The 25,249-nt window shown below is 43.3% G+C and overlaps 1 protein-coding gene across 7 annotated transcripts in view; it reads left to right on the plus strand.

Annotated features, from left to right (window-relative positions):
* Window positions 1-25,249, plus strand: part of LOC110532379 (E3 ubiquitin-protein ligase MIB2) — an 88,366-nt gene that overhangs the window by 56,185 nt on the left and 6,932 nt on the right. For all 7 annotated transcript variants that reach the window (XM_021616232.3, XM_090184704.1, XM_090184702.1 and 4 more), the window contains 2 exons: window positions 2,993-3,147; window positions 21,820-21,946. In XM_021616232.3, the coding sequence (XP_021471907.1) occupies window positions 2,993-3,147; window positions 21,820-21,946 (282 nt within the window). The remainder of the gene's footprint in view (window positions 1-2,992; window positions 3,148-21,819; window positions 21,947-25,249) is intronic.

Below are 25,249 nucleotides of genomic sequence, written 5' to 3' on the forward strand. Positions count from 1 at the left end.
AGTGGCTAGATATCAAGATCAAGCTTCTTGGTTAAAGCAGAGACATTCTAGCCTGCGTGCCAGTCTCTTTAGCTAACATTCCATTCCTTGCAAGACCTTTTCATTGCCAAAGAGACTGGCCTTTCTGCCATCTTCAAATATGAACATTGTATCATATAGAGATAGTAGTGGTGTCTTTTTGTTGACACTAATTTCATGGTTAGTTGGATAAAGCCAATGAATGGTGTTTTTGTAGGAGTTTTCAAGAAATGCCAAAAATAAGGTCTGTGGTAAACACAGGCTTAGGAAATCTTATACGTTTTGTTCTATGAGATCATTTTCATCGTCACTTTTTGTGAATTTTGAATCATTTTTAAAATAAAAATAGCACAAAGGCTACATAATTAATAAAGGCCATGTTAACTGAATGATATTATCTCATAGATCCAAATGTTTAAGATCTACTAAGTCTGTGTTAACCTCAGACTGATTTTCGGCATTTATCCCAAAACTTTGGATCGCTGAATGAACCAGAGGTAAATAATTTCCGGGTTTTAGGACTGCAAGCTGGCGAGCTCCACTAATGAGCTCGAAGTGAACAGAGTTGATCCTGATTCGATAATCCTCACAGCTATCTTCCAACCACAACGATTATCCAAATATTGGAACTTTCACTTTTTTTCTCTCTCCACGGAACAGGTTGTTATCCGGTTGCTAAGCAACTGTTTTTTTTGTTTGTCCAGACGAAGCCATCCTATCAAAAGTTTCTAGCTCACGTCTAAATTCTCAAACTAAATACATACTGCAATTCCACACATGCAACCTCTTTGCTTTGATTTTAAGCCTCAAAATGCAACAACTTCCCTCGCTAACAGCTTGCAGATAGTGTGGCTTCCATCAATGTAATTGTCTGCATAATTTCCATCACCCCATATTTTCTTTTGGAAATATATTTGCAGTTGAAGTCGGAAGTTTACATACACACAGGTTGGAGTCATGAAAACTCGTTTTTCAACCACTCCACAAATTTCTTGTTAACAAACTATAGTTTTGGCAAGTCGGTTAGGTCAGCTACTTTGTGCATGAAACAAGTAATTTTTCCAACAATTGTTTACAGACAGATTATTTTATTTATAATGCACTGTATCACAATTCCAGTGGGTCAGAAGTTTACATACACTAAGTGGACTGTGCCTTTAAACAGCTTGGGAAATTCCAGAAAATGTCATGGCTTTGAGTCAATTGGAGGTGTACCTGTGGATGTATTTCAAGGCCTACCTTCAAACTCAGTGCCTCTTTGCTTGACATCATGGGAAAATCTAAAGAAATTAGCTAAATTTAGACCATTAGTCTGGTTCATCCTTGGGAGCAATTTCCAAACGGCTGAAGGTACCACATTCATCTGTACAAACAATAGTACGCAAGTATAAACACCATGGGACCACGCAGCCTTCACACTGCTCAGGAAGGAGACACATTCTGTCCCATAGAGATTAACTTACTTTGGTGCGAAAGGTGCAAATCAATACCAGAACAACAGCAAAGGACCTTGTGAAGATGCTGTAGGAAACAGGTACAAAAGTGTCTATATCCACAGTAAAACGAGCTCGATATCGACGTAACCTGAAAGGGCACTCAGCAAGGAAGAAGCCACTGCTCCAAAACTACGGTTTGCAACTGCACATGGGGAGAAATGTCCTTTGGTCTGATGAAACAAAAATAGAACTGTTTGGCCATAATGACCATTGTTATGTTTGGAGGAAAAAGGGGGATGCTTGCAAGCCAAAGAACACCATCCCAACCTTGAAGCACAGGGGTGGCAGCATCATGTTGTGGGGGTGCTTTGCTGCGTGAGGGACTGGTGCACTTCGCTAAATTGATGGCATCATGAGGGAGGAAAACGATGTGGATATATTGAAGAAACATCTCAAAACATCAGTCAGGAAGTTAAAGCTTGGTCACAAATGGTTCTTCCAAATGGACAATGACCCCAAGCATACTTCCAAAGTTGTGGCAAAATAGAAAATAGACATTTTGTGGGCAGAACTGAAAAGGCGTGTGCGAGCAAGGAGGCCTACAAACGTGACTCAGTTACACCAGCTGTGTCAGGAGGAGTGGGCCAAAATTCCGCCAACTTATTGTGGGAAGCTTGTGGAAGGCTACCTGAAACATTTGACCCAATTTAAAGGCCATGCTACCAAATACTAATTGAGTGTATTTAAACTTCTGACCCACTGTGAATGTGATGAAAGGAATAAAATATTAAATAAATAATTCTCTCTACTATTATTCTGACATTTCACGTTCTTAAAATAAAGTGGTGATACTAACTGACCTAAGACAGGGAATTTTTACTAGGATTAAATGTCAGGAATTGTGAAACTGATTTTAAATGTATTTGGCTAACGTGTATGTAAACTTCCGACTTCAACTGTATGTACATGTGATATTTCAGTTTTGTAATTTTTTAAATAAATTCCAACATTTCTAAAAACCTGTTTTTGCTTTGTCATTATGGGCTGTTGTGTGTAGATTGAGGTGGAAAAAACTATTGAATCAATTTTAGAATAAGGCTGTAACCTAACAAAATGTGAAAGTCAAGGTCTGAATACTTTCCGAAAGCACTGTGCCTTCGGAAAGTGTTCAGACCCCTTTAACCATTCTTTAACAAATGTTGGTCTTTTAAAGAAAAATAGAGCACCATGTGCACATCCGGTAATAATTTAATAACTCATCCGGTAATAACTTATTCCCCGGTATAGTATAGAAACGGTATGAAAATCTGGATGCCGCCCAACCCTGTAGTTCATTCATGATATAAAAACGTTGCTGTAGAACTATGATCAAATAGAAGGCCTCAAGGTCTCACATCCCTCTAGGACAGCTGTTAGCACAGATTTAGGATCAGCTCTCCCAACCCAAATGCTAACCCTCTCTATTAGGCGCTACAACTATAAACTGACCACAGATAATTTATTACCTGCCTAACTTCTTTCTCCTCCTCTCCTACAAGGACTCGTACGGAGACACACCTCTGCACGACGCCATCGCCAAAGACTTCCGTAACATCATTGAGATCCTGGTTGTGGTGCCCAACATAGACTTCACCCAGCAGAACCACCGCGGCTTCAACCTCCTGCACCACGCAGCCCTCAAAGGCAACAAGCTGTGAGTCCTACACTACTACTGTACACTACACACTACCCCATACACACTACATTATACCATGCAGCCCTCAAAGGAAACAAGCTGTGAGTACTTCACTACTAGGGTTGTGCGGTAACCAGATTTTCATATTGTAGAGCTTCCGAGTGGAGTACCTGTCTAAGGCATTGAATCGCATTGGTGAGGCGTCACTACAGCCTCGGGTTCGATCCATACCCGGCCGTGACCGGGAGACCCATGGGGCAGCGCGCAATTGGCCCAGCGTCGTCCGGGTTAGGGGAGGGTTTGGCCTCCCGGGACTTCCTTGTCTCGTTGTGCTCTAGCGATTCCTTGTGGCGGTTGGGCGCCTGCAAGCTGACCATGGTCGTCAGTTGGACAGTGTATCCTCCGACACATTGGTGCGGCTAGCTTCCGGGTTAAGAGAGCAGTGTGTCAAGAGGCAGTGCGGCTTGGCAGGGTTGTGTTTCGGAGGACGCATGGCTCTCGACATTCGCCTCTCCAGAGTCTGTATGAGAGTTGCAGCGATGAGACGATCCTAACTATTAATTAGATATCACAGAATTGGGGAGAAAAAGTGAGTAAAGTAGTAGTAAATAATTTAAATGTCATACCGTCTTACTAGGATTTACGGTCTTACTGGTTTAGTACACAAGGGGCGCTAAAAAACGCAACCACAAAAAAGCCCATTTGGCTTCTATTACCAGAATGCTAGCAAACTTAGTACAAGTAATTGCACATTTCCATGGAGCCTGCTAGCTGGATATGCTAACGGGCGCAAACGAAAATTGAAAAGACAGACAATCCAGCTCAAAGTTATACATATATAGGTGGTAGCTACCAGTGATGTACTGGGCCGTACTCACTACCAATGTTTTTTTCATTGCTGTGCAAATTTTACATCTGCTCAGCGCAAACTTGAACATTGTGAAAATTCTGTGCAACTTCCAGCGCACGTTTACTGTAAACACTGAGGCTGTACCCGATTTTAAGTTTTAACAGGTCAAGTAGACTACTGTGGCTATTTGATCATAATGTAGGCCTACCTGAGTGGCCTACCATCAAAAACAATGGAGAAAATTCATCCCATAACATTTTAACATGGAAATAGAACAGCTATCGTTCAGCCTACAGTAGCGGACAATGTGTGGTGTTCAATGTAGGCCTACATTCCATGACACTTTTCAAAACAGAATCTGTATGATTTAAAGCCAATTTTAAATTCGGGTAAAACAAAATGCATTGTATTTTCAAATGCCAGGCATGTTACAAATCATGTCATTGCTACATTGGCTGGAGATACTATAGAGCAAGTTAAAGTTTACTATAGTGCAAGTTAAAGTTTTGGGTGTGTGGGTTGATGATAAGCTGAGCTTCACTGTGCATGTAGAGAACTTGTGTGTGTGTATACATATATACATATACTGCTCAAAAAAATAAAGGGAACACTAAAATAACACATCCTAGATCTGAATGAATGAAATATTCTTATTAAATACTTTTTTCTTTACATAGTTGAATGTGCTGACAACAAAATCACACAAAAATTATCAATGGAAATCAAATTTATCAACCCATGGAGGTCTGGATTTGTAGTCACACTCAAAATTAAAGTGGAAAACCACACTACAGACTGATCCAACTTTGATGTAATGTCCTTAAAACAAGTCAAAATGACGCTCAGTAGAGTGTGTGGCCTCCACGTGCCTGTATGACACGTGTATGACCTCCTGATGAGGTGGTGGATGGTCTCCTGAGGGATCTCCTCCCAGACCTGAACTAAAGCATCCGCCAACTCCTGGACAGTCTGTGGTGCAACGTGGCGTTGGTGGATGGAGCGAGACATGATGTCCCAGATGTGCTCAATTGGATTCAGGTCTGGGGAACGGGCGGGCCAGTCCATAGCATCAATGGCTTCCTCTTGCAGGAACTGCTGACACACTCCAGCCACATGAGATCTAGCATTGTCTTGCATTAGGAGGAACCCAGGGCCAACCACACCAGCATATGGTCTCACAAGGGGTCTGAGGATCTCATCTCGGTACCTAATGGCAGTCAGGCTACCTCTGGCGAGCACATGGAGGGCTGTGCGGCCCCCCAAAGAAATTCCACCCCACACCATGACTGACCCACAGCCAAACCGGTCATGCTGGAGGATGTTGCAGGCAGCAGAACGTTCTCCACGGCGTCTCCAGACTCTGTCATGTCTGTCACGTGCTCAGTGTGAACCTGCTTTCATCTGTGAAGAGCACAGGGCACCAGTGGCGAATTTGCCAATCTTGGTGTTCTCTGGCAAATGGCAAACGTCTTGCACGGTGTTGGGCTGTAAGCACAACCCCCACCTGTGGACGTCGGGCCCTCATTCCACCCTCATGGAGTCTGTTTCTGACCGTTTGAGCAGACACATGCACATTTGTGGCCTGCTGGAGGTCATTTTGCAGGGCTCTGGCAGTGCTCCTCCTGCTCCTCCTTGCACAAAGGTGGAGGTAGCGGTCCTGCTGCTGGGTTGTTGCCCTCCTACGGCCTCCTCCACGTCTCCTGATGTACTGGCCTGTCTCCTGGTAGCGCCTCCATGCTCTGGACACTAGGCTGACAGACACAGCAAACCTTGCCACAGCACGCATTGATGTGCCATCCTGGATGAGCTGCACTACCTGAGCTACTTGTGTGGGTTGTAGACTCCGTCTCATGCTGAAATCCTGAAAATCACATTGTAGGATTTTTCATGAATTTATTTGCAAATTATGGTGGAAAATAAGTATTTGGTCAATAACAAAAGTTTATCTCAATACTTTGTTATATACCCTTTGTTGGCAATGACAGAGGTCAAACATTTTCTGTAAGTCTTCACAAGATTTTCACACACTGTTGTTGGTATTTTGGCCCATTCCTCCATGCAGATCTCCTCTAGAGCAGTGATGTTTTGGGGCTGTTGCTGGGCAATACGGACTTTCAACTCCCTCCAAAGATTTTCTATGGGGTTGATATCTGGAGACTGGCTAGGCCACTCCAGGACCTTGAAGCCACACCTTCATTGCCCGGGCGGTGTGTTTGGGATCATTGTCATGCTGAAAGACCCAGCCATGTTTCATCTTCAATGCCCTTGCTGATGGAAGGAGGTTTTCACTCAAAATCTCACGATACATGGCCCCATTTATTATTTCCTCTACACGGATCAGTCGTCCTGGTCCCTTTGCAGGGTTAGGGTTAACCCTACAGCCCCAAAGCATGATGTGTCCACCCCCATGCTTCACAGTAGGTATGGTGTTCTTTGGATGCCACTCAGCATTCTTTGTCCTCCAAACACAACGAGTTGAGTTTTTACCATCTGACCATATGACATTCTCCCACTCTTCTTCTGGATCATCCAAATGCTCTCTAGCAAACTTCAGACGGGCCTGGACATGTACTGGCTTAAGCAGGGGGACACGTCTGGCACTGCAGGATTTGAGTCCCTGGCGGCGTAGTGTGGCACTGATGGTAGGCTTTGTTACTTTGGTAACAGCTCTCTGCAGGTCATTCACTAGGTCCCACCCGTGTGGTTCTGGGATTTTTGCTCACCGTTCTTGTGATCATTTTGACCCCACGGGGTGAGACCTTGCGTGGAGCCCCAGATCGAGGGAGATTATCAGTGGTCTTGTATGTCTTCCATTTCCTAATAATTGCTCCCACAATTGATTTCTTCAAACCAAGCTGCTTACCTATTGCAGATTCAGTCTTCCCAGCCTGGTGCAGGTCTAGAATTTTGTTTCTGGTGTCCTTTGACAGCTCTTTGGTCTTTCCCATAGTGGAGTTTGGATTGTGACTGTTTGAGGTTGTGGACAGGTATCTTTTATACTGATAACAAGTTCAAACAGGTGCCATTAATACAGTGGAGGACAGAGGAGCCTCTTAAAGAACAAGTTACAGGTCTCTGAGAGCCAGAAATCTTGCTTGTTTGTTGGTGACCAAATACTCATTTTCCACCATAATTTGCAAATAAATTAATTAAAAATCCTACAATGTGATTTTCTGGATTTTTTTTCTTCTAATTTTGTCTGTCATAGTTGAAGTGTACCTATGATAAAAAGATGAGAGGCCTGTAATTTTCAAGTGGGAGAACTTGCACAATTGGTGGCTGACTAAATACTTTTTTGCCCCACTGTATCTGTAGAGTAGTTTTAACTATACAGAATACAATGTTGGTTAGGAATATATGGTAGTTCAGATAGATATTGGGTGATAATTTGTAAAAGATCTTGCACCCCCAAATGTATAGAAGGGATAGCTTTGGGAATTTTCTCATCTTTGGGAACAATAGTTTGCATAAATTTGGCGAAGATGTATGTTAGAGCAATGATCTGGTGACCTGTCAGAAAGTTTGGCATTTTCTGTCTGATCGATGAGAAACTCCATATTGCAAATGTATGGTCCCTTACTATACGTCCGCAAATGTTTATAAAATTCGGGCCGTGCACAGGGGCCAGATCTTCCGGGAAGTCATCGAACGAAGTATCTCGCACATTCGGTTTCCGTTTTATAAAATGTGCAAATTTTGTTAATTTTTCCGGTGTCCCGGTAAATTCCACCACATAGTGCAAATGGAATCTTATTGAAAATGTACAAAACATCACCAATCACGACATGGCCATTTCTCCTAAACGGAAGATTTGGAAGACAAAACTTGATGAGCATAGGTTTGGACTAATGGGCTGTTAGCTCAGAAACAAAAAATGGCGTCGAGGCCATGTTTCTGGGATTAAAGGTCAAAAATAGAGCGCTAATATGACCGCTTCATGTCAAAGTACATGAACCTACGGTGTCAGGAAAAAAAGAACCAGCCATTTATCTATCGTAATTTAAGAGAAATCGTACAATGTACAATTGGTGATGCTCAAAGGTTTTTTTTTTCTTCAAAAAGGTTACAGATCCAGTTGCGGCGTGTTCAGACAAATCCGTTAAGGTGGGTTTCGGAGCTCTGCGAGATTTCTGTGATTTTCTGAAATCACACACACTCATTCAACCCTCTGTAAATCAGTCAGTTCTTAATGTAAAGACTTAACTCAATATTCTGTAAGAGCCTACCCCAAGGATGATATGTATTCACTTTCAGCTTCCTGTGTCAACCAGAAGTGCCTTAAATTGGGGTCATAGGGGCTGTTTTGAAGGGTTTAAAAGGTCAGATGTTTCCAAAACGTCATGTGTGATTAGGCAACCCTCATGAACTGTAAATCAGTCATTTCTCCCAACAGATGTCAAAGAAAAAAACTTTCTCACACACACACGCACAGCAAGGATGGAGTGACACAGTGCAGGGCTTAAAGGCACACAGAGCCTGCAATGGCATTACCATAATCCCTAGGATGTGCCGAGTTCAACGAGATGCGCCGCTTGACAGTAGCTCGCTTGATCTGAGCGCAGCACCCGTGATAAAAAAGTAGGACCATAATGAAGCCTGGCCCTAAATTTCAAGTGCTTTTGGGTGACAGCGAGAGAACCATTAGGGTTAGAAGCACAATTTGTCAGTTTGTATCAGTTTGGTATCAGAATAATATATAGTTGAATGATGGACACTGACTTGCTGGCTGACTTTTGTCCATTTGCAATATGTTTAAACAGTGATAGACCATCACCAAATTGACATTCTGAAATCAACACCAACGAGAGATGGAGAGGAACCCGAATCACTGCCCGGCCATCCCGAGATCATTGGGCCAGTCAATTTTGCATTCCTGCAGTTTTTTTGAGCATGTCAAATTCGTGATGATAAATGCCCATTGAAACATATTGCAAATGGACAGCCGTGCGCCTGGTGATTGGAACAGGTTACCAGGAGCACATTTTTAAAATGGTTTTTAATGTCTTTGGCGTGGTGCAAGGGGTCCACAGTTGGGTAGGGAGCAGCCCCCACCCGTGCCAATCCCTGGTCATTTTGGACGTTTTTCAAAAAATCCCACTTCTCCCTCATCATACATGACAAATAGACCATCTAGGTTGATTCATGGCTTAAAACCTGTTAGGGATAGGGGGCAGCATTTTCACTTTGGATGAATTGCGTGCCCATAGTGAACTGCATCCTACTCTGTCCTACATGCTAATATATGCATATTATTATTACTATTGGATAGAAAACACTCTGAAGTTTCTAAAACTGTTTGAATTATGTCTGTGAGTATAACAGAACTCATAGGGCAGGCAAATTTCCAAACAGGAAGTGGAAATTCTGGGGCTGGTTGAATTTCAAGTCCTCGCCTATTCACATCCAAACAAGATATGGATATGTTCGCACTTCCTACGCCTTCCACTAGATGTCAACAGTCAGTAGAACGTGGAATGAAGCCTCTAGTGTGATGTATGACCGGATGGGAGGGGATTGAGTCAGTGGTCTGTCAGAATGCCAGTTCCTGGTTGCGCACATTACTGTTGATATCGCCTGCGTTCCATGACTCTGTAGACAAAAACGAATGCTCCAGTTGGAACGTTATTGGATATATATGAAAATAACATCCTGAAGATTGATTCTCTACTTAGTTTGACCAGTTTATTCGACCTGGAATATAACTTTTTTACGTTTTTGTCTGAGTTCGCCTGGACCAGCACCAGCTTTTGGACCTGTGAACTAACCGTGCTAACAAAAGCAGCTAATTGGACACTAGTAATGGACATTATGGAACAAAACAACAATTTATCGTGGAACTAGGACTCCTTGCACTGCATTCTGATGAAAGATCATCAAAGGTAAGGGAATATTTATGATGTAGTTTCGTATATGTGTTGACTCCAACGTGGAGGAGAAATATATTTACGTCTTAGCGCCGTTTTAGATTATTGCATGGTATGCTTTTTCGTAACGTTTTTAAAAAATCCGTCACAGCGGTTGCATTAAGAACCAGTGTATCTTTAATTATATGTAAAAGATGTAACTTTCGTCAAAGTTTATGATGAGTATTTATGTTATCTGGCATAGCTCTCTGTAATTACTCCGGATATTTTGGAGGCATTTCTGAACATGGCGTCAATGTAAACCGAGATTTGTGGATATAAATATGCATATTATCGAACAAAACATAAATGTATTGTGTAACATGATGTCATATGAGTGTCATCTGATGAAGATTATCAAAGGTTAGTGATTAATTTTACCTCTAATTCTGCTTTTGTGACTATCTTTGGCTGAGAAAAATGGCTTTTTTTTTTATTTGGTGGTGATCTAACATAAATATATGTTGTGTTTTCGCTGTAAAACATTTTTAAAATCGGACATGATGGGTAGATTAACAAGATGTTTATCTTTAATTTGCTGTATTGGACTTGTTAACGTGCGAAAGTTAAATATTTAAAAAATATATTTTTGAATTCCACGCGCTGCCTTTTCCGCGGAATGTTGGGGGGGGGGGGGTCCGTTAGCGGAACATGTGTCCTAGACAGGTTTTAACATAGTGCTGTATATCATTTGGGCAGAATAAATGCCATTTGGACATGGTTCAACTTCCTATGATCATACATGGCAAATGGACATAACATCCTGATTTGGCCCGTTCAATACTTTCATATTGCATTTGGACATTTCTTATGGAATTTGGCAATGGTTTACTGACTTTTGACTTCCTATGATATCATATAGCAAATGGACAAAACATCCTGATTTGGCACTTTTCAATACTTTCATATTGCATTTGGACATTTCTTATGGCATTTGGCACTATGAAATCATATTGCAAATGGACAAAACATTTGCCTTATGGACAAGTAAAAAAAAAAATACAATAAAATGACAAAAGTATGTTCATACAATTGACAAAAAAATCAAAAGAATTTTGAAAAACGGTACAGAAAGCACTTTTTTAGGGGGGTGATAATTTTTAGATTTTTTTTTCATATTTTCGGAATTTTACCCTTGGGTCTTGAGTTGATGTGCATTTGCAATATGAAAATTTACCGTGGAGCGCGCTCGCCATCTATTGGATTTTTGCTGTGTGACACTTGGCATTTGCAATATGACATTTGCAATAAGTTTTGAATGAAATTGAGTGGTATTGTACATCGTGTATATGTTTTGTACGTTGCCAATAAGTTCCCATTCATTTTTTTTCCATTTCAGGGGAAAAAAATTCCCTTACCTTTTGTCAAGATCGCTTTCTGAGTCAAAATGCAGGTCAGATTTTTTTTTTTTTAAATATGACTAAAAAACATAAGCCTATGCAACATTTAACCAATTAAAAACAGTTCTGTAGCAATGAGGTTTGTGCAGTAGGCAATACTGTAGGCCCAATAAAGTATCACTCTATATTGGCTATGCTTGAATTGCCCAGCCAATGTTCTTCTCAGACCATTTAGAAATTATATTTAAAATGTAGGTATATGATTACACAGGTAATAGATAATTTGTTTTATTACTTGTGAGGCACAGCTAAGTGAGCCTTTCTTTTACTGGACTGATGGTCAGTCTAAGGGGAGGGAGGTAGCAGCGGTGAGGCTGCATCTCACCCGACTCGCCGTCCTTTCGCTCTCCCTCCTTCCGCTGAGAAAAGGGGACACAGTCTTTCAGTGCATTGTTACTCAGAGAAAGTTAAATATTCCTCAATATAAAAAAGACACAAGCCACTAATAATAACAATGCAAGTTTATCAGAACACTTTGTTATACTCAATTGCAGCTGCAGTGCTGGTTGTAGCGTGAGTGGCGTTAGGGAGAATGCACATTTTATGGCTTATAAAAGTGTTGACAGTGATCAATAGCAACTTAAACATGAACTTACTCTTAAAATCAGAAGCTCTTTGCTATATTCGTTGAGTTTCTCTAGCCATTGTTTTAAAAGTTTTCTAATCTCAGTATCAACTTTGCTGTGCGTTCCAGACTTATTTTTATAGACTATGGCTCGACATGGTGATCTGTGCTATCTGGCCTGTAGGTTCACTGGATTTGCTCTCTGGGCCTGCCGGGTAGGCGGAGTTCTACCTTAAGACACATGAAAGGGTTCAAAATGGGAAAAAGTGCACCTACTGCCAACCGCACATAACGAATAAAAAAAATAAGAATGCAAGTCTTTTGTCTTTTTTACAGAAATGTTTGATGATGGACTAGGAATGTCTTGGAAATCAACCAGTCGATCGCTATTGACCGGTTAGTGACATATTGTTTTAGAGGCTCAATAATCAAGACACTCATTTCACCAAAGTGGCACCAATCTCATCATGAGCTGCTACTGATATCTTTAATTTACCAAGTACCTACACCACCTTCATTACATCAGGTGGATCAAATTGAAGCCGAGAAGGGTAATGTCCCTTAATCCAAGAGATTTTTTGACAGAGGAACCCACATTCACAAAAATGTATTCAATTCACAGGAGATAACATCAGGATCACTATAGGTCTTATTTCCAACAATAAATTGACATGGGATAGCTGTAGAAGCCTTTTTCTTATTCAACAGGTGATTGATGATTTTCCAAGTTGACTTTACATTTGTGAAGAGTCAAGGAATTTGCTAATAAAATACACTGCTCAAAAAAATAAAGGGAACACTTAAACAACACAATGTAACTCCAAGTCAATCACACTTCTGTGAAATCAAACTGTCCACTTAGGAAGCAACACTGATTGACAATACATTTCACATGCTGTTGTGCAAATAGAATAGACAACATGTGGAAATTATAGGCAATTAGCAAGACACCCCCAATAAAGGAGGGGTTCTGCAGTTTGTGACCACAGACCACTTCAGTTCCTATGCTTCCTGGCTGATGTTTTGGTCACTTTTGAATGCTGGCGGTGCTTTCACTCTAGTGGTAGCATGAGACGGAGTCTATAACCCACACAAGTGGCTCAAGTAGTGCAGCTCATCCAGGATGGCACATCAATGCAAGCTGTGGTAAGAAGGTTTGCTGTGTCTGTCAGCGTAGTGTCCAGAGCATGGAGGCGCTACCAGGAGACAGGCCAGTACATCAGGAGACGTGGAGGAGGCCGTAGGAGGGCAACAACCCAGCAGCAGGACCGCTACCTCCACCTTTGTGCAAGGAGTAGCACTGCCAGAGCCCTGCAAAATGACCTCCAGCAGGCCACAAATGTGCATGTGTCTGCTCAAACGGTCAGAAACAGACTCCATGAGGGTGGTATGAGGGCCCGACGTCCACAGGTGGGGGTTGTGCTTACAGCCCAACACCGTGCAGGACGTTTGCCATTTGCCAGAGAACACCAAGATTGGCAAATTCGCCACTGGCGCCCTGTGCTCTTCACAGATGAAAGCAGGTTCACACTGAGCACGTGACAGACGTGACAGTCTGGAGACGCCGTGGAGAACGTTCTGCTGCCTGCAACATCCTCCAGCATGACCGGTTTGGCGGTGGGTCAGTCATGGTGTGGGGTGGCATTTCTTTGGAGGGTCGCACAGCCCTCTATGTGCTCGCCAGAGGTAGCCTGACTGCCATTAGGTACCGAGATGAGATCCTCAGACCCCTTGTGAGACCATATGCTGGTGCGGTTGGCCCTGTGTCAGCAGTTCCTGCAAGAGGAAGCCATTGATGCTATGGACTGGCCCGCCCGTTCCCCAGACCTGAATCCAATTGAGCACATCTTGACATCATGTCTCACTCAATCCACCAACGCCACGTTGCACCACAGACCATCCAGGAGTTGGTGGATGCTTTAATCCAGGTCTGGGAGGAGATCCCTCAGGAGACCATCCGCGACGTCATCAGGAGCATGCCCAGGCCCTATGTCATTTACAAAATAGCCTCAAACTCTACTCACCAAACCCGATGCAGTCTATCACAGTGCCATCTGTTTTGTCACCAAAGCCCCTTATACCACCCACCAATGCGACCTGTCGATGCCAGACCCACTGGCACCAGGTCATCTAGGTAAAGCTCCGCCTCATCTCAGCTCACTGGTCACGATAACAACACCCACCCGTAGCACCTCTTTGCCCGCCTTTCCTTTCAGTTCTCTGCTGCCAATGACTGGAACGAATTGCAAAAATCGCTGAAGCTGGAAACTTATGTGTATTTATTTATTTATTTATTTATTTATTTATTTATTATATATATTTTTTTACTTTTCTCCCCAATTTTGTAGTGTCCAATTGTTGTAGTAGCTACTATCTTGTCTCATCGCTACAACTCCCGTATGGGCTCGGGAGAGACGACGGTTGACAGTCATGCGTCCTCTGATACACAACCCAACCAACACAGCGCGCATCCAACCCGGAAGCCAGCCGCACCAATGTGTCAGAGGAAACACTGTGCACCTGGCAATCTTGGTTAGCGTGCGCTGCACCTGGCCCGCCACAGGAGTCGCTGGTGCGATGAGACAAGGATATCCCTACCGGCCAAGCCATCCCTAACCCGGACATAGACTGACTAGGTGAATCCAGGTGAATGCTATGATCCCTTATTGATGTCCCTTGTTAAATCCACTTCAATCAGTGTAACCTCTTCTCCCATTAATCTAAAGGAGGATTTTAAGCCAAGAGCCCATTGAGACATGGATTGTGTATGTGTGCCATTCAGAGGGTGAATGTGCAAGACAGAATATCTAAGTGCCTTTGAATGGGGTATGGTAATAGGTGCTAGGTGCACTGGTTTTTGTCAAGAACTGCAACACTGCTGGGTTTTTCGCCCTCAACAATTTCCTGGGGGGTGCAACTCAATATTAGGAAGGTGTTCTTAATGTTTGGTATTCTCAGTGTATAGAACAGTATGTAAACATTATTCAAGTGACCAGTGTTCAATGACTAGAATACGTTATATACAGTGCCTTCATAAGGTATTCATGCCCCTTGTTCCACATTTTGTTGTTAAAGCTTGAATTGAAAATTGATTAAATACAATCAAATGTATTTATAAAGCCCTTCTTACATCAGCTGATGTCACAAAGTGCTGTATAGCCTAAAACCCCAAATAATGCAGGTGTTGAAGCACGGTGGCTAGGAAAAACTCCCTAGAAAGGCCAGAACCTAGGAAGAATCCTAGAGTGGAACCAGGCTATGAGGGGTGGCCAGTCCTCTTCTGGCTGTGCCGGGTGAAGATTATAACAGAACATTGCCAAGATGTTCAAATGTTCATAGATGACCAGCAGGGTCAAAAAATAATAATCACAGCGGTTGTCGAGGGTGCAACAGGTCAGCACCTCAGGAGTAAATGTAAGTTGGCTTTTCATAGCCGATCATTGAGAGTATCGCTACCGCTCCTGCTATCTCTAGAAGGTTGAAAACAGCAGGTCAAGGTTCCATAGTCGCAGGCAGAACAGTTGAAACTGGAGCAGCAGCATGGCCAGGTAGTCCTGAGGCATGGTCCTAGGGGCGAGAGGGAGAGAGACCAAAGCTCAGCACCCACAACACTAGAGGGATTTCTTCAACCACCAACTTACCATCCTGAGACAAGGCCGAGTATAGCTCACAAAGATCTCCGCCACGGCACAACCCAAGGAGGGGGCGCCAACCCAGACAGGAAGATCACGCACCCCTCCTAGGGACGGCATGGAAGAGCACCAGTAAAGCCAGTGACTTAGCCCCCGTAATAGGGTTAGAGGCAGAGAATCCCAGTGGAGAGAGGGGAACCAGCCAGGCAGAGACGGCAAGGGGTTGTTATAGGACATACTGAAGAGATGAGTATTCAATAAAGACTTAAAGGTTGAGACCGAGTCTGCGTCTCTCACATGGGTAGGCAGACCATTCCATAAAAATGGAGCTCTATAGGAGAAAGCCCTGCCTCCAGCTGTTTGCTTATGACGTCTTGTGACCGTCGCGTACATGTAGGTATGTACGGCAGGACCAAATCAGAAAGATAGGAGCAAGCCCATGTAATGCTTTGTAGGTTAGCAGTAAAACCTTGAAATCAGCCCTTGCCTTGATGGGAAGCCAGTGTAGAGTGGCTAGCACTGGAGTAATATGATCACATTTTTTGGTTCTTGTCAAGATTCTAGCAGCCGTGTTTAGCACTGAAGTTTATTTAGTGCTTTATCCGGGTATCCGGAAAGTATTGCATTGCAGTAATCTTTCCTAGAATTGACAAAAGCATGGATACATTTTTCTGCATCATTTTTGGTCAAAGTTTCTCATTTTTGCAATCTTACGTAGATGGAAGAAAGCTGTCCTTGAAACAGTCTTGATATGTTCGTCAATAGAGATCAGGGTCCAGAGTAACACCGAGGTCCTTCACAGTTTTATTTGAGACGACTGTACAACCAAGATTCATTGTCAGATTCAACAAAATATCTCTTTTTTTTCTTGGGACCTAGAACAAGCATCTCAGTTTTGTCCGAGTTTAAAAGTAGAAAATGTGCAGCCATCCACTTCCTTATGTCTGAAAAACAGGCTTCCAGGGAGGGCAATTTGGGGCTTCACCACGTTTCATCGAAATGTACAGCTGTGTGTCATCCACATAGCAGTGAAAGTTAACATTATGTTTCCAAATCAAATTGTATTTGTCACGTGCGCCGAATACAACAGGTGTAGACAGTTTGTTACAGTGAAATGCTTACTTACAGGCTCTAACCAATAGTGCCAAAAAGGTATTACGTGAACAATAGGTAAGTAAAGAAATAAGAACAACAGTAAAAAGACAGTAAAAAACAGTAGCGAGGCTATATACAGTAGCGAGGCTATAAAAGTAGCGAGGCTACATACAGACACCGGTTAGTCAGGCTGATTGAGGTAGTATGTACATGTAGCTATGGTTAAAGTGACTATGCATATATGATCAACAGAGAGTAGCAGTAGCGGAAAGAGGGGTTGGTGGGTGGCGGGGCATAATGCAGATAGCCAGGTTAGCCAATGTGCGGGAGCACTGGTTGGTCGGGCCAATTGAGGTAGTATGTACATTAATGTATAGTTAAAGTGACTGTGCATATATGATACAGAGAGTAGCACCAGTGTAAAAGAGGGGCTGGGGGGGGCACACAATGCAAATAATCCGGGTAGCCATTTGAATACCTGTTCAGGGGTCTTATGGCCTGGGGGTAGCCTATGTTATACATGACATCACCAAGAGGTCAAATATATAGTGAAAACAATAGTGGTCCTAAAACGGAACCTTAAGGGCATTGATGATTTTCTTGGCCTTCTTGTGATACACACCGGATGCTGTAGATGTCCTGGAAGACAGGCAGTGTGCTCCCGGTGATGTATTTAACTGACTGGACCACCTTCTGGAGAGCCCTGCGGTTGCGGAAGGTGCAATTGGCGTACCAGGCGGCGATACAGCCCAACAGTGAAAAGCATCTCCCTGTATGGGGAGAATGTTGACTCTGCACGAAGAAAGGGAAAAAGGGAAAACAGTCATTCAGGAAGGCTCCAACACAGAATCAAAAAAGCAATGGCCAATCTGTTCTGGAAAGTGTCATGTGCAGTGCTTGAGTTCAGCATCCTCTCTCTTGAGCATTCATTTGGTCTGACATCAGCTGCTGCTGCAAATGGAAAGAACATTGAGAATTACAGTATACTGGAGCTCTTTTTACTCATGTATGTATGTATGTATATATACATACATACATACATACATACATACATACATGGTTTCTTTCATTGTTTAGTTTTGTGTTTATTTTTCCACAAAGTAGCATCCCTAAAGGGATTTTGAGTTCTTCCATTCTTCTGCCTCTCCTCTCCGGTGGTTTTGTCAATATAAATCTGTGTTTGTTTATTTTAGTGAAGGTATTTATTTAGTTTATCTGAGGAAATGGGAAGAGAGGGTCATAGTTCTAAAATGATCCTCACAACTATCTTCTTCTGTTTCCCTCTCTTCTAATTCTCTCTTTTTCCCTCGCTCTCTCTCCCTATTTCTCTCCCTCCAATCTTCCTCTGTCTCTTTCTCTGTTGACCTGGGCTTTCTGTGCTCCTCCCGAGCTCCCAGCCAAAAGCAAGTCCGTCTGGCCGTACACACCCCAGCTAGGCCTTAACCCTCACACACTGTCCTACCACAACAACATTAAACGTCTGACTCACTCTGTCCCTCCAACTACTTCACATAACTACTCAGCACATAAATACACTGAAAAATGCATTTATCTTTCCACCTCCCCAAATCGTTTTCACTGAAAAGCGATGTTTATATTCCCCAATGAGTCCACAATTGAGACATTAATTCAGAAACTAAAAATATATGTTTTCTCTCTAGCGAAGTCATTACCATTTGCGTTGGTGTCATGATGTATGAGCTCACATTACGACAGTAATGCCTCGTAGATCAGGAGATCTGTGAATATTCATGAACATGCAGGGGTTATGGAAATTATGCAGAGATCTAAACAAATCAAATGTATTTGTCACATACACATGGTTAGCAGATGTTAATGCGAGTGTAGCGAAATGCTTGTGCTTCTAGTTCCGACAATGCAGTATTAACCAACGAGTAATCTAACTAACAATACACACAAGTGTAAAGGGATAAAGAATATGTACATAAAGATATATGAATGAGTGATGGTACAGAGCGGCATAGGCAAGATGCAGTAGATGGTATCGAGTACAGTATATACATATGAGATGAGTATGTAAACAAAGTGGCATAGTTTAAAGTGGCTAGTGATACATGTATTACATAAAGATGCAGTAGATGAAATAGAGTGCAGTATATACATATGAGATGAGTAATGTAGGGTATGTAAACATTATATTAAGTAGCATTGTTTAAAGTGGCTAGTGATATATTTTACATAAATTCCCATCAATTCCCATTATTAAAGTGGCTGGAGTTGAGTCAGTGTGTTGGCAGCAGCCACTCAATGTTAGTGGTGGCTGTTTAACAGTCTGATGGCCTTGAGATAGAAGCTGTTTTTCAGTCTCTCGGTCCCAGCTTTGATGCACCTGTACTGACCTCGCCTTCTGGATGATAGCGGGGTGAACAGGCAGTGGCTCGGGTGGTTGTTGTCCTTGATGATCTTTATGGCCTTCCTGTGACATCGGGTGGTGTAGGTGTCCTGGAGGGCAGGTAGTTTGCCCCCGTTGATGCGTTGTGCAGACCTCACTACCCTCTGGAGAGCCTTACGGTTGTGGGCGGAGCAGTTGCCGTACCAGGTGGTGATACAGCCCGACAGGATGCTCTCGATTGTACATCTGTAGAAGTTTGTGAGTGCTTTTGGTGACAAGCCGAATTTCTTCAGCCTCCTGAGGTTGAAGAGGCGCTGCTGCGGCTTCTTCACGATGCTGTCTGTGTGGGTGGACCAATTCAGTTTGTCTGTGATGTGTACGCCGAGGAACTTAAAACTTACTACCCTCTCCCTTACTACCCTCTCCCATCGATGTGGATAGGGGGGTGTTCCCTCTGCTGTTTCCTGAAGTCCACAATCATCTCCTTAGTTTTGTTGACGTTGAGTGTGAGGTTATTTTCCTGACACCACACTCCGAGGGCCCTCACCCTCCTCCCTGTAGGCCGTCTCGTCGTTGTTGGTAATCAAGTCTACCACTATTGTGTTGTCTGCAAACTTGATGATTGAGTTGGAGGCGTGCGTGGCCACGCAGTCGTGGGTGAACAGGGAGTACAGGAGAGGGCTCAGAACGCACCCTTGTGGGGCCCCAGTGTTGAGGATCAGCGGGGTGGAGATGTTACCTACCCTCACCAACTGGGGGCAGCCCGTCATCTCATTGAGGGGAGATGACAGTGACTGGGCTAAAATCCAATCAGAGACACTTTCCCGGGGCTGCAGGGTAAGGGGGCGGAATTATGAGCTTGTGAAGTGGGGGAGGGGCAGAGGGGGTCTGAGAGATGCAGTCTTGATTGAGGAAAGAGGGAGGCAGCTGTAACAACCTCCCTATTCACCCTCCATCCCACTTCCCCCTCCTCCCAAGTGAGTCGCATGCAGGTACAAATGACCTCTGTCCCCTCGCCAAAATAATGGACACTTGAGTAAATGAGGGATACAAAGTATATTGCAAGCAGGTGCTTCCACACAGGTGCGGTTCCTGAGTTAATCAAGAAATTAACATCCCATCATGCTTAGGGTCATGTATAAAAATGCTGGGCAGGCTATTCTTTTGGCTACCATACCCCCATATGATGACAATACCCCCATCCACAGGGCACGAGTGGTCATTGGATGATTGGATGAGCATGAAAAAGATGTAAACCATATGTCATGGCCGTCTGTCACCAGATCTAAACCCAATTGAACACTTATGGGAGATTCTGAAGCGGCACCTTGGACACCGTTGTCTACCACCATCAACAAAACACCAAATGATGTAATTTCTCGTGGAAGAATGGTTTTGCATCCCTTCAATAGAGTTCCAAACACTTGTAGAATCTATTCCAAGGTACACTGAAGCTGTTCTGGCTTGTGGTGTCCCAACATCCTATTAAGACACATTATGTTGATGTTTCCTTTATTTTGGAATTTACCTGTAGTTTGCTCTAAGAGCCACAGTGAGTGGTGAGCTGCTCTTAGCAAAGCTGCCTGTCCTGAGGTGAAGAATGACCATATATAACCATGCCAATCCGCTGGTTGTTTCCCCCCCAGCCACCTCTGCTTCTCGTGTACAGTACTGAAACGGATGAGCAATGTGTTAATAAGGACTGCACGCTTACTTTGTTGCTATTATAAATAATGCTGCATTAAACCCCCCTTATTTGACTCCGCAGCAGAAATAGACTGCTTTCTTTGACCCTGCTTTTACTGTACACTACTGTAACTACTTGGACTTAACAGATACCCAGTCAATTAAGGATATACAGTATAACTATTTATTCTTGAAGAATATAATTTTATAAATGCCTCATTAGCTTTCAAATTATTTAACAGTAACTTGGAGATGCAAATAGGCAAACCCACTTTAAAATGACATTAGAACCAGCAGATTAAAAAAATGTAGATTACAAGGGTAAAACAACTCTGACTAATGGGAAAGAGTCTGGTTCGTGTCTGTTTTTGTGTCTGTCTGCCTACATGTCTGCATGAACCGTGTCTGCCGTGGCCTGAGAACTGTATGATACTGTGTAGGGCTAATTTCACACGCCATAAAGCAGCCGGCGCAGAGGATTTACACGGACAGCCCTGCTTTACAGCCAGCCGGCCCCCCGACGGACTGCAATATCAAAACCCAGCGAATGAATAACAGAGCAGGATTAATCAATCCTTCTGTCCTATTCTCAAAGCCCGAGTTCAATGTCTCTCCACCACACTATGTAGATTGGCCAAAGTCTGTGGAACTGGTTATAGAAAACAATTTTGTTGGCCAATATGTGGCATGGATTAGAGTGAATTATGATGAGTGCTTGAGGAAGATTTAACTGAGTGTGGGAATGGTGGAGTAGCTAAGAGAGAGAGAGAGAGAGACAAGATGGTATATGACGGGGCGTGGGGGGTGTTAGGAAAGAGCAACGCCAATCCATTATGCAAGTTCAGCCGAGAGCTGGAGGTCAATGCTGTTTAGAGCCGCTGCTCTCAGTAAAACGCTTAGCACTGCCTAATGTAAATCCCTGCCCTCACTGGCTGTGTTGTTTCCTTTCCTTCTAATGATGGGTTAGTTTTAGCTCCTAAAACAGCCGTCTTTATGCCATCATCCAAATGCCCGTTAAGCTACCGATTTGTGACGCAGATACATTTGTCATACAAACCTTCTCTCTGATTCCAGGGTTTCCATGGTTGTGTGTTAACAGTGATTTATAATCCATAAAGCACTCTTCTGTCCCCAAGGCACAAAACATGTCCATATGAGTAGTGCACTATATGCTCAATCTGAACCCGAGGCCATTTGTTTCCACAGGGCCACGGAGAAGATCTTGGCTCGGGCGCGTCAGCTGGTGGATGTCAAGAAGGAGGACGGCTTCTCGGCTCTGCACCTGGCCTCCCTCAACAACCACCGAGACGTGGCCGAGATCCTTGTAAAAGAGGTAAGGAACGGTGTGGAAAAAAAATGAGTTTCTCTCACCCTCTAACACCTTTTTTCAGGACCCTGTCTTTCAAAGATAATTTGTAAAAATCCAAATAACTTCACAGATCTTCATTGTAAAGGGTTTTAACACTGTTTCCCATGCTTGTTCAATTATCCATAAACAATTAATGAACATGTACCTGTGGAACGGTCGTTAAGACAGTAACTGCTTACAGACGGTAGGCAATTAAGATCACAGTTATGAAAACTTAGGACACTGAAGAAGCCTTTCTACTGACTCTGAAAAACACCAAAAGAAAGATTCCCAGGTTCCCTGCTCATCTGCATGAACGTGCCTTAGGCATGCTGCAAGGAGGCATGAGGACTGCAGATGTGGCCAGGTCAATAAATTGCATTGCCCGTACTGAGACGCCTAAGACAGCACTACGGGGAGACATCCGAACATTGCACTTGCGGGACAGGTACAGGATGGCAACAACTGCCCGAGTTACACCAGGAATGCATAATCCCTCCATCAGTGCTCAGACTGTCCGCAATAGGCTGAGAGAGGCTGGACTGAGGGTTTGTAGGCCTGTTGTAAGGCAGGTCCTCACCAGACATCACCGGCAACAATGTTGCCTATGGGCACAAACACACCGTTGCTGGACCAGACAGGACTGGCAAAAAGTGCTCTTCACTGATGAGTCGCAGTGTTGTCTCACCAGGGGTGAAGGTCGGATTCTTGTTTATCGTCGAAGGAATGAGCGGTACACCGAGACCTCGGGAGCGGAATCGATTTGGAGGTGGAGGGTCCATCATGGTCTGGGGGCGGTGTGTCACAGCATCATCGGACTGAGCTTGTTGTCATTGCAGGCAATCTCAACGCTGTGCGTTCCAGGGAAGACATCCTCCTCCCTCATGTGGTACCCTTCCTGCAGGCTCATCCTGACCCAACAGCATGACAATGCCACCAGCCATACTGCTCGTTCTGTGCGTGATTTCCTGCAAGACAGGAATGTCAGTGTTCCGCATTGGCCAGCGAAGAGCCGGGATTTCAATCCAATTGAGCATGTCTTTGACCTGTTGGATCGGAGGGTGAGGGCTAGGTCCAGAAATGTCCGGGAACTTGCCTAGGTGGAAGAGTGGGATAACATCTCATAGCAAAAACTGGCAAATCTGGTGTAGTCCACGAGGAGGAGATGCACTGCAGTACTTAATGCAGCTGGTGGCCACACCAGATACTGACTGAAACTTGATTTTGACCAACCCCCCTTTGTTCAGGGACACATTATTTCATTTCAGTTAGTCACACGCCTGAGGAACTTGTTCAGTTTGTCTCAGTTGTTGAATCTTATGTTTATACAAATATTTACACGTTAAGTTTGCTGAAAATAAACGCAGTTGACAGTGAGGACGTTTTATTTTTTTGATGTGTGTCTATCTAGCTATATACAGTTGAAGTCTGACGTTTATATACACTTAGGTTGGAGTCATTGAAACTCGTTTTTCAACCACTCCACAAATTTATTGTTACCAAACTGTAGTTTTAGCAAGTCAGTTAGGACTTAAGTAATTTTTCCAACAATTGTTTATAGACAGATGATTTCACTTATAATTCACTATATCACAATTCCAATGGGTCAGAAGTTTACATACACTAAGTTGATTGTGCCTTTAAACAGCTTGGGAAATTCCAGAAAATGATGTCATGGCTTTAGAAGCTTCTGATAGGCTAATTGACATCATTTGAGCCAATTGGCGGTGTACCTGTGGATGTATTTCAAGGCCTACCTTCAAACTCAGTGCCTCTTTGCTTGACATGTGAAAATCAAAAGAAATCAGCCAAGACCTCAGAAAATAAATTGTAGACCTCAACAAGTCTGGTTCATCCTTGGGAGCAATTTCCAAACGCCTGAAGGTACCAAGTTCATCTGTACAAACAATAGTACGCAAGTATAAACACCATGGGACCACGCAGCTGTCATACTGCTCAGGAAGGAGACGCATTCTGTGTCCTAGAGATGAATGTACTTTGGTGCGAAAAGTGCAAGTGAATCCCAGAACAACAGCAAAGGACCTTGTGAAGATGCTGTAGGAAACAGGAACAAAGTATCTATATCCACAGTAAAACGAGTCCTATATCAACATAACCTGAATGGCCGCTCAGCAAGTAAGAAGCCACTGCTCCAAAACCGTCATAAAAAAGCCAGACTACGGTTTGAAACTGCACATGGGGACAAAGATCGTACTTTTTGGAGAAATGTCCTCTGGTCTGATGAAACAAAAATAGTGATGACCATCATAATGACAATCATTATGTTTGAGGAAAAAGGGGGAGGCTTGCAAGCTGAAGAACACATCCCAACTGTGAAGCACTGGGGTGGCAGCATCATGTTGTGGAGGTGCTTTGCTGCAGCAGGGACTGGTGCATTTCACAAAATTGATGGCATCATGAGGTAGGAAAATGTATGTGGATATATTGAAGCAACATCTCAAGACATCAGTCAGGAAGTTTAAGCTCGGTCGTAAATTTGTCTTCCAAATGGACATTGGCCCCAAGCATACTTCCAAGGTTGTGGCAAAATGGCTTAAGGACAACAAAGTCGAGGTATTGGAGTGGCCATCACAAAGCCCTGACCTCAATCCTATAGAAAATTTGTGGGCAGAACTGAAAAAGCATGTGCGAGCAAGGAGGCCGACAAACCTGACTCAGTTACACCAGCTCTGTCAGGAGGAATGGGCCAAAATTCACCCAACTTATTGTGGGAAGCTTGTGGAAGGCTACCTGAAACATTTGACCCGAAGTTAAAAAATGTAAAGGCAATGCTACCAGATATTAATTGAGTGTATGTAAACTTCTGACCCACTGGGAATGTGATGAGAGAAATAAAAGCTGAAATAAATCATTCTCTACTATTATTCTGACATTTCACATTCTTAAAATAAAGTTGTGCTCCTAACTGACCTAAGACAGGGAATTTGTGCTTTTTTAAAACTTCCAACTGCAACTGTATGTATATCCCCTTCGCTCTCTGCTCCTCAGCATTATGAAGGAGACCTCCCCCTGGTGGCTGTTAACAGTTATTACGTAGTTGGTTGTGGAGCAGCTAGAAGGGTTGTTTCCATGTAACACCTTCAAGGACTTGTTGGCTTAAATTTAAGTTTCCAAGAAACTTTCCTTAATGCTGCCATAACAGCATTCTTCGGAACTGGGACAGAAATTCCAAAGTATAACCTTTACAAGTACTAGAACAAAACAAAATAAAACACTTTTTTTGAAACAACAGTGGATAGAAATCAGTTTCAGTGCCCACATTTTGTT

The sequence above is a fragment of the Oncorhynchus mykiss genome, chromosome 9 (assembly GCF_057628025.1).
Source record: "Oncorhynchus mykiss isolate SJ-2025 chromosome 9, ASM5762802v1, whole genome shotgun sequence".
NCBI lineage: Eukaryota > Metazoa > Chordata > Actinopteri > Salmoniformes > Salmonidae > Oncorhynchus > Oncorhynchus mykiss.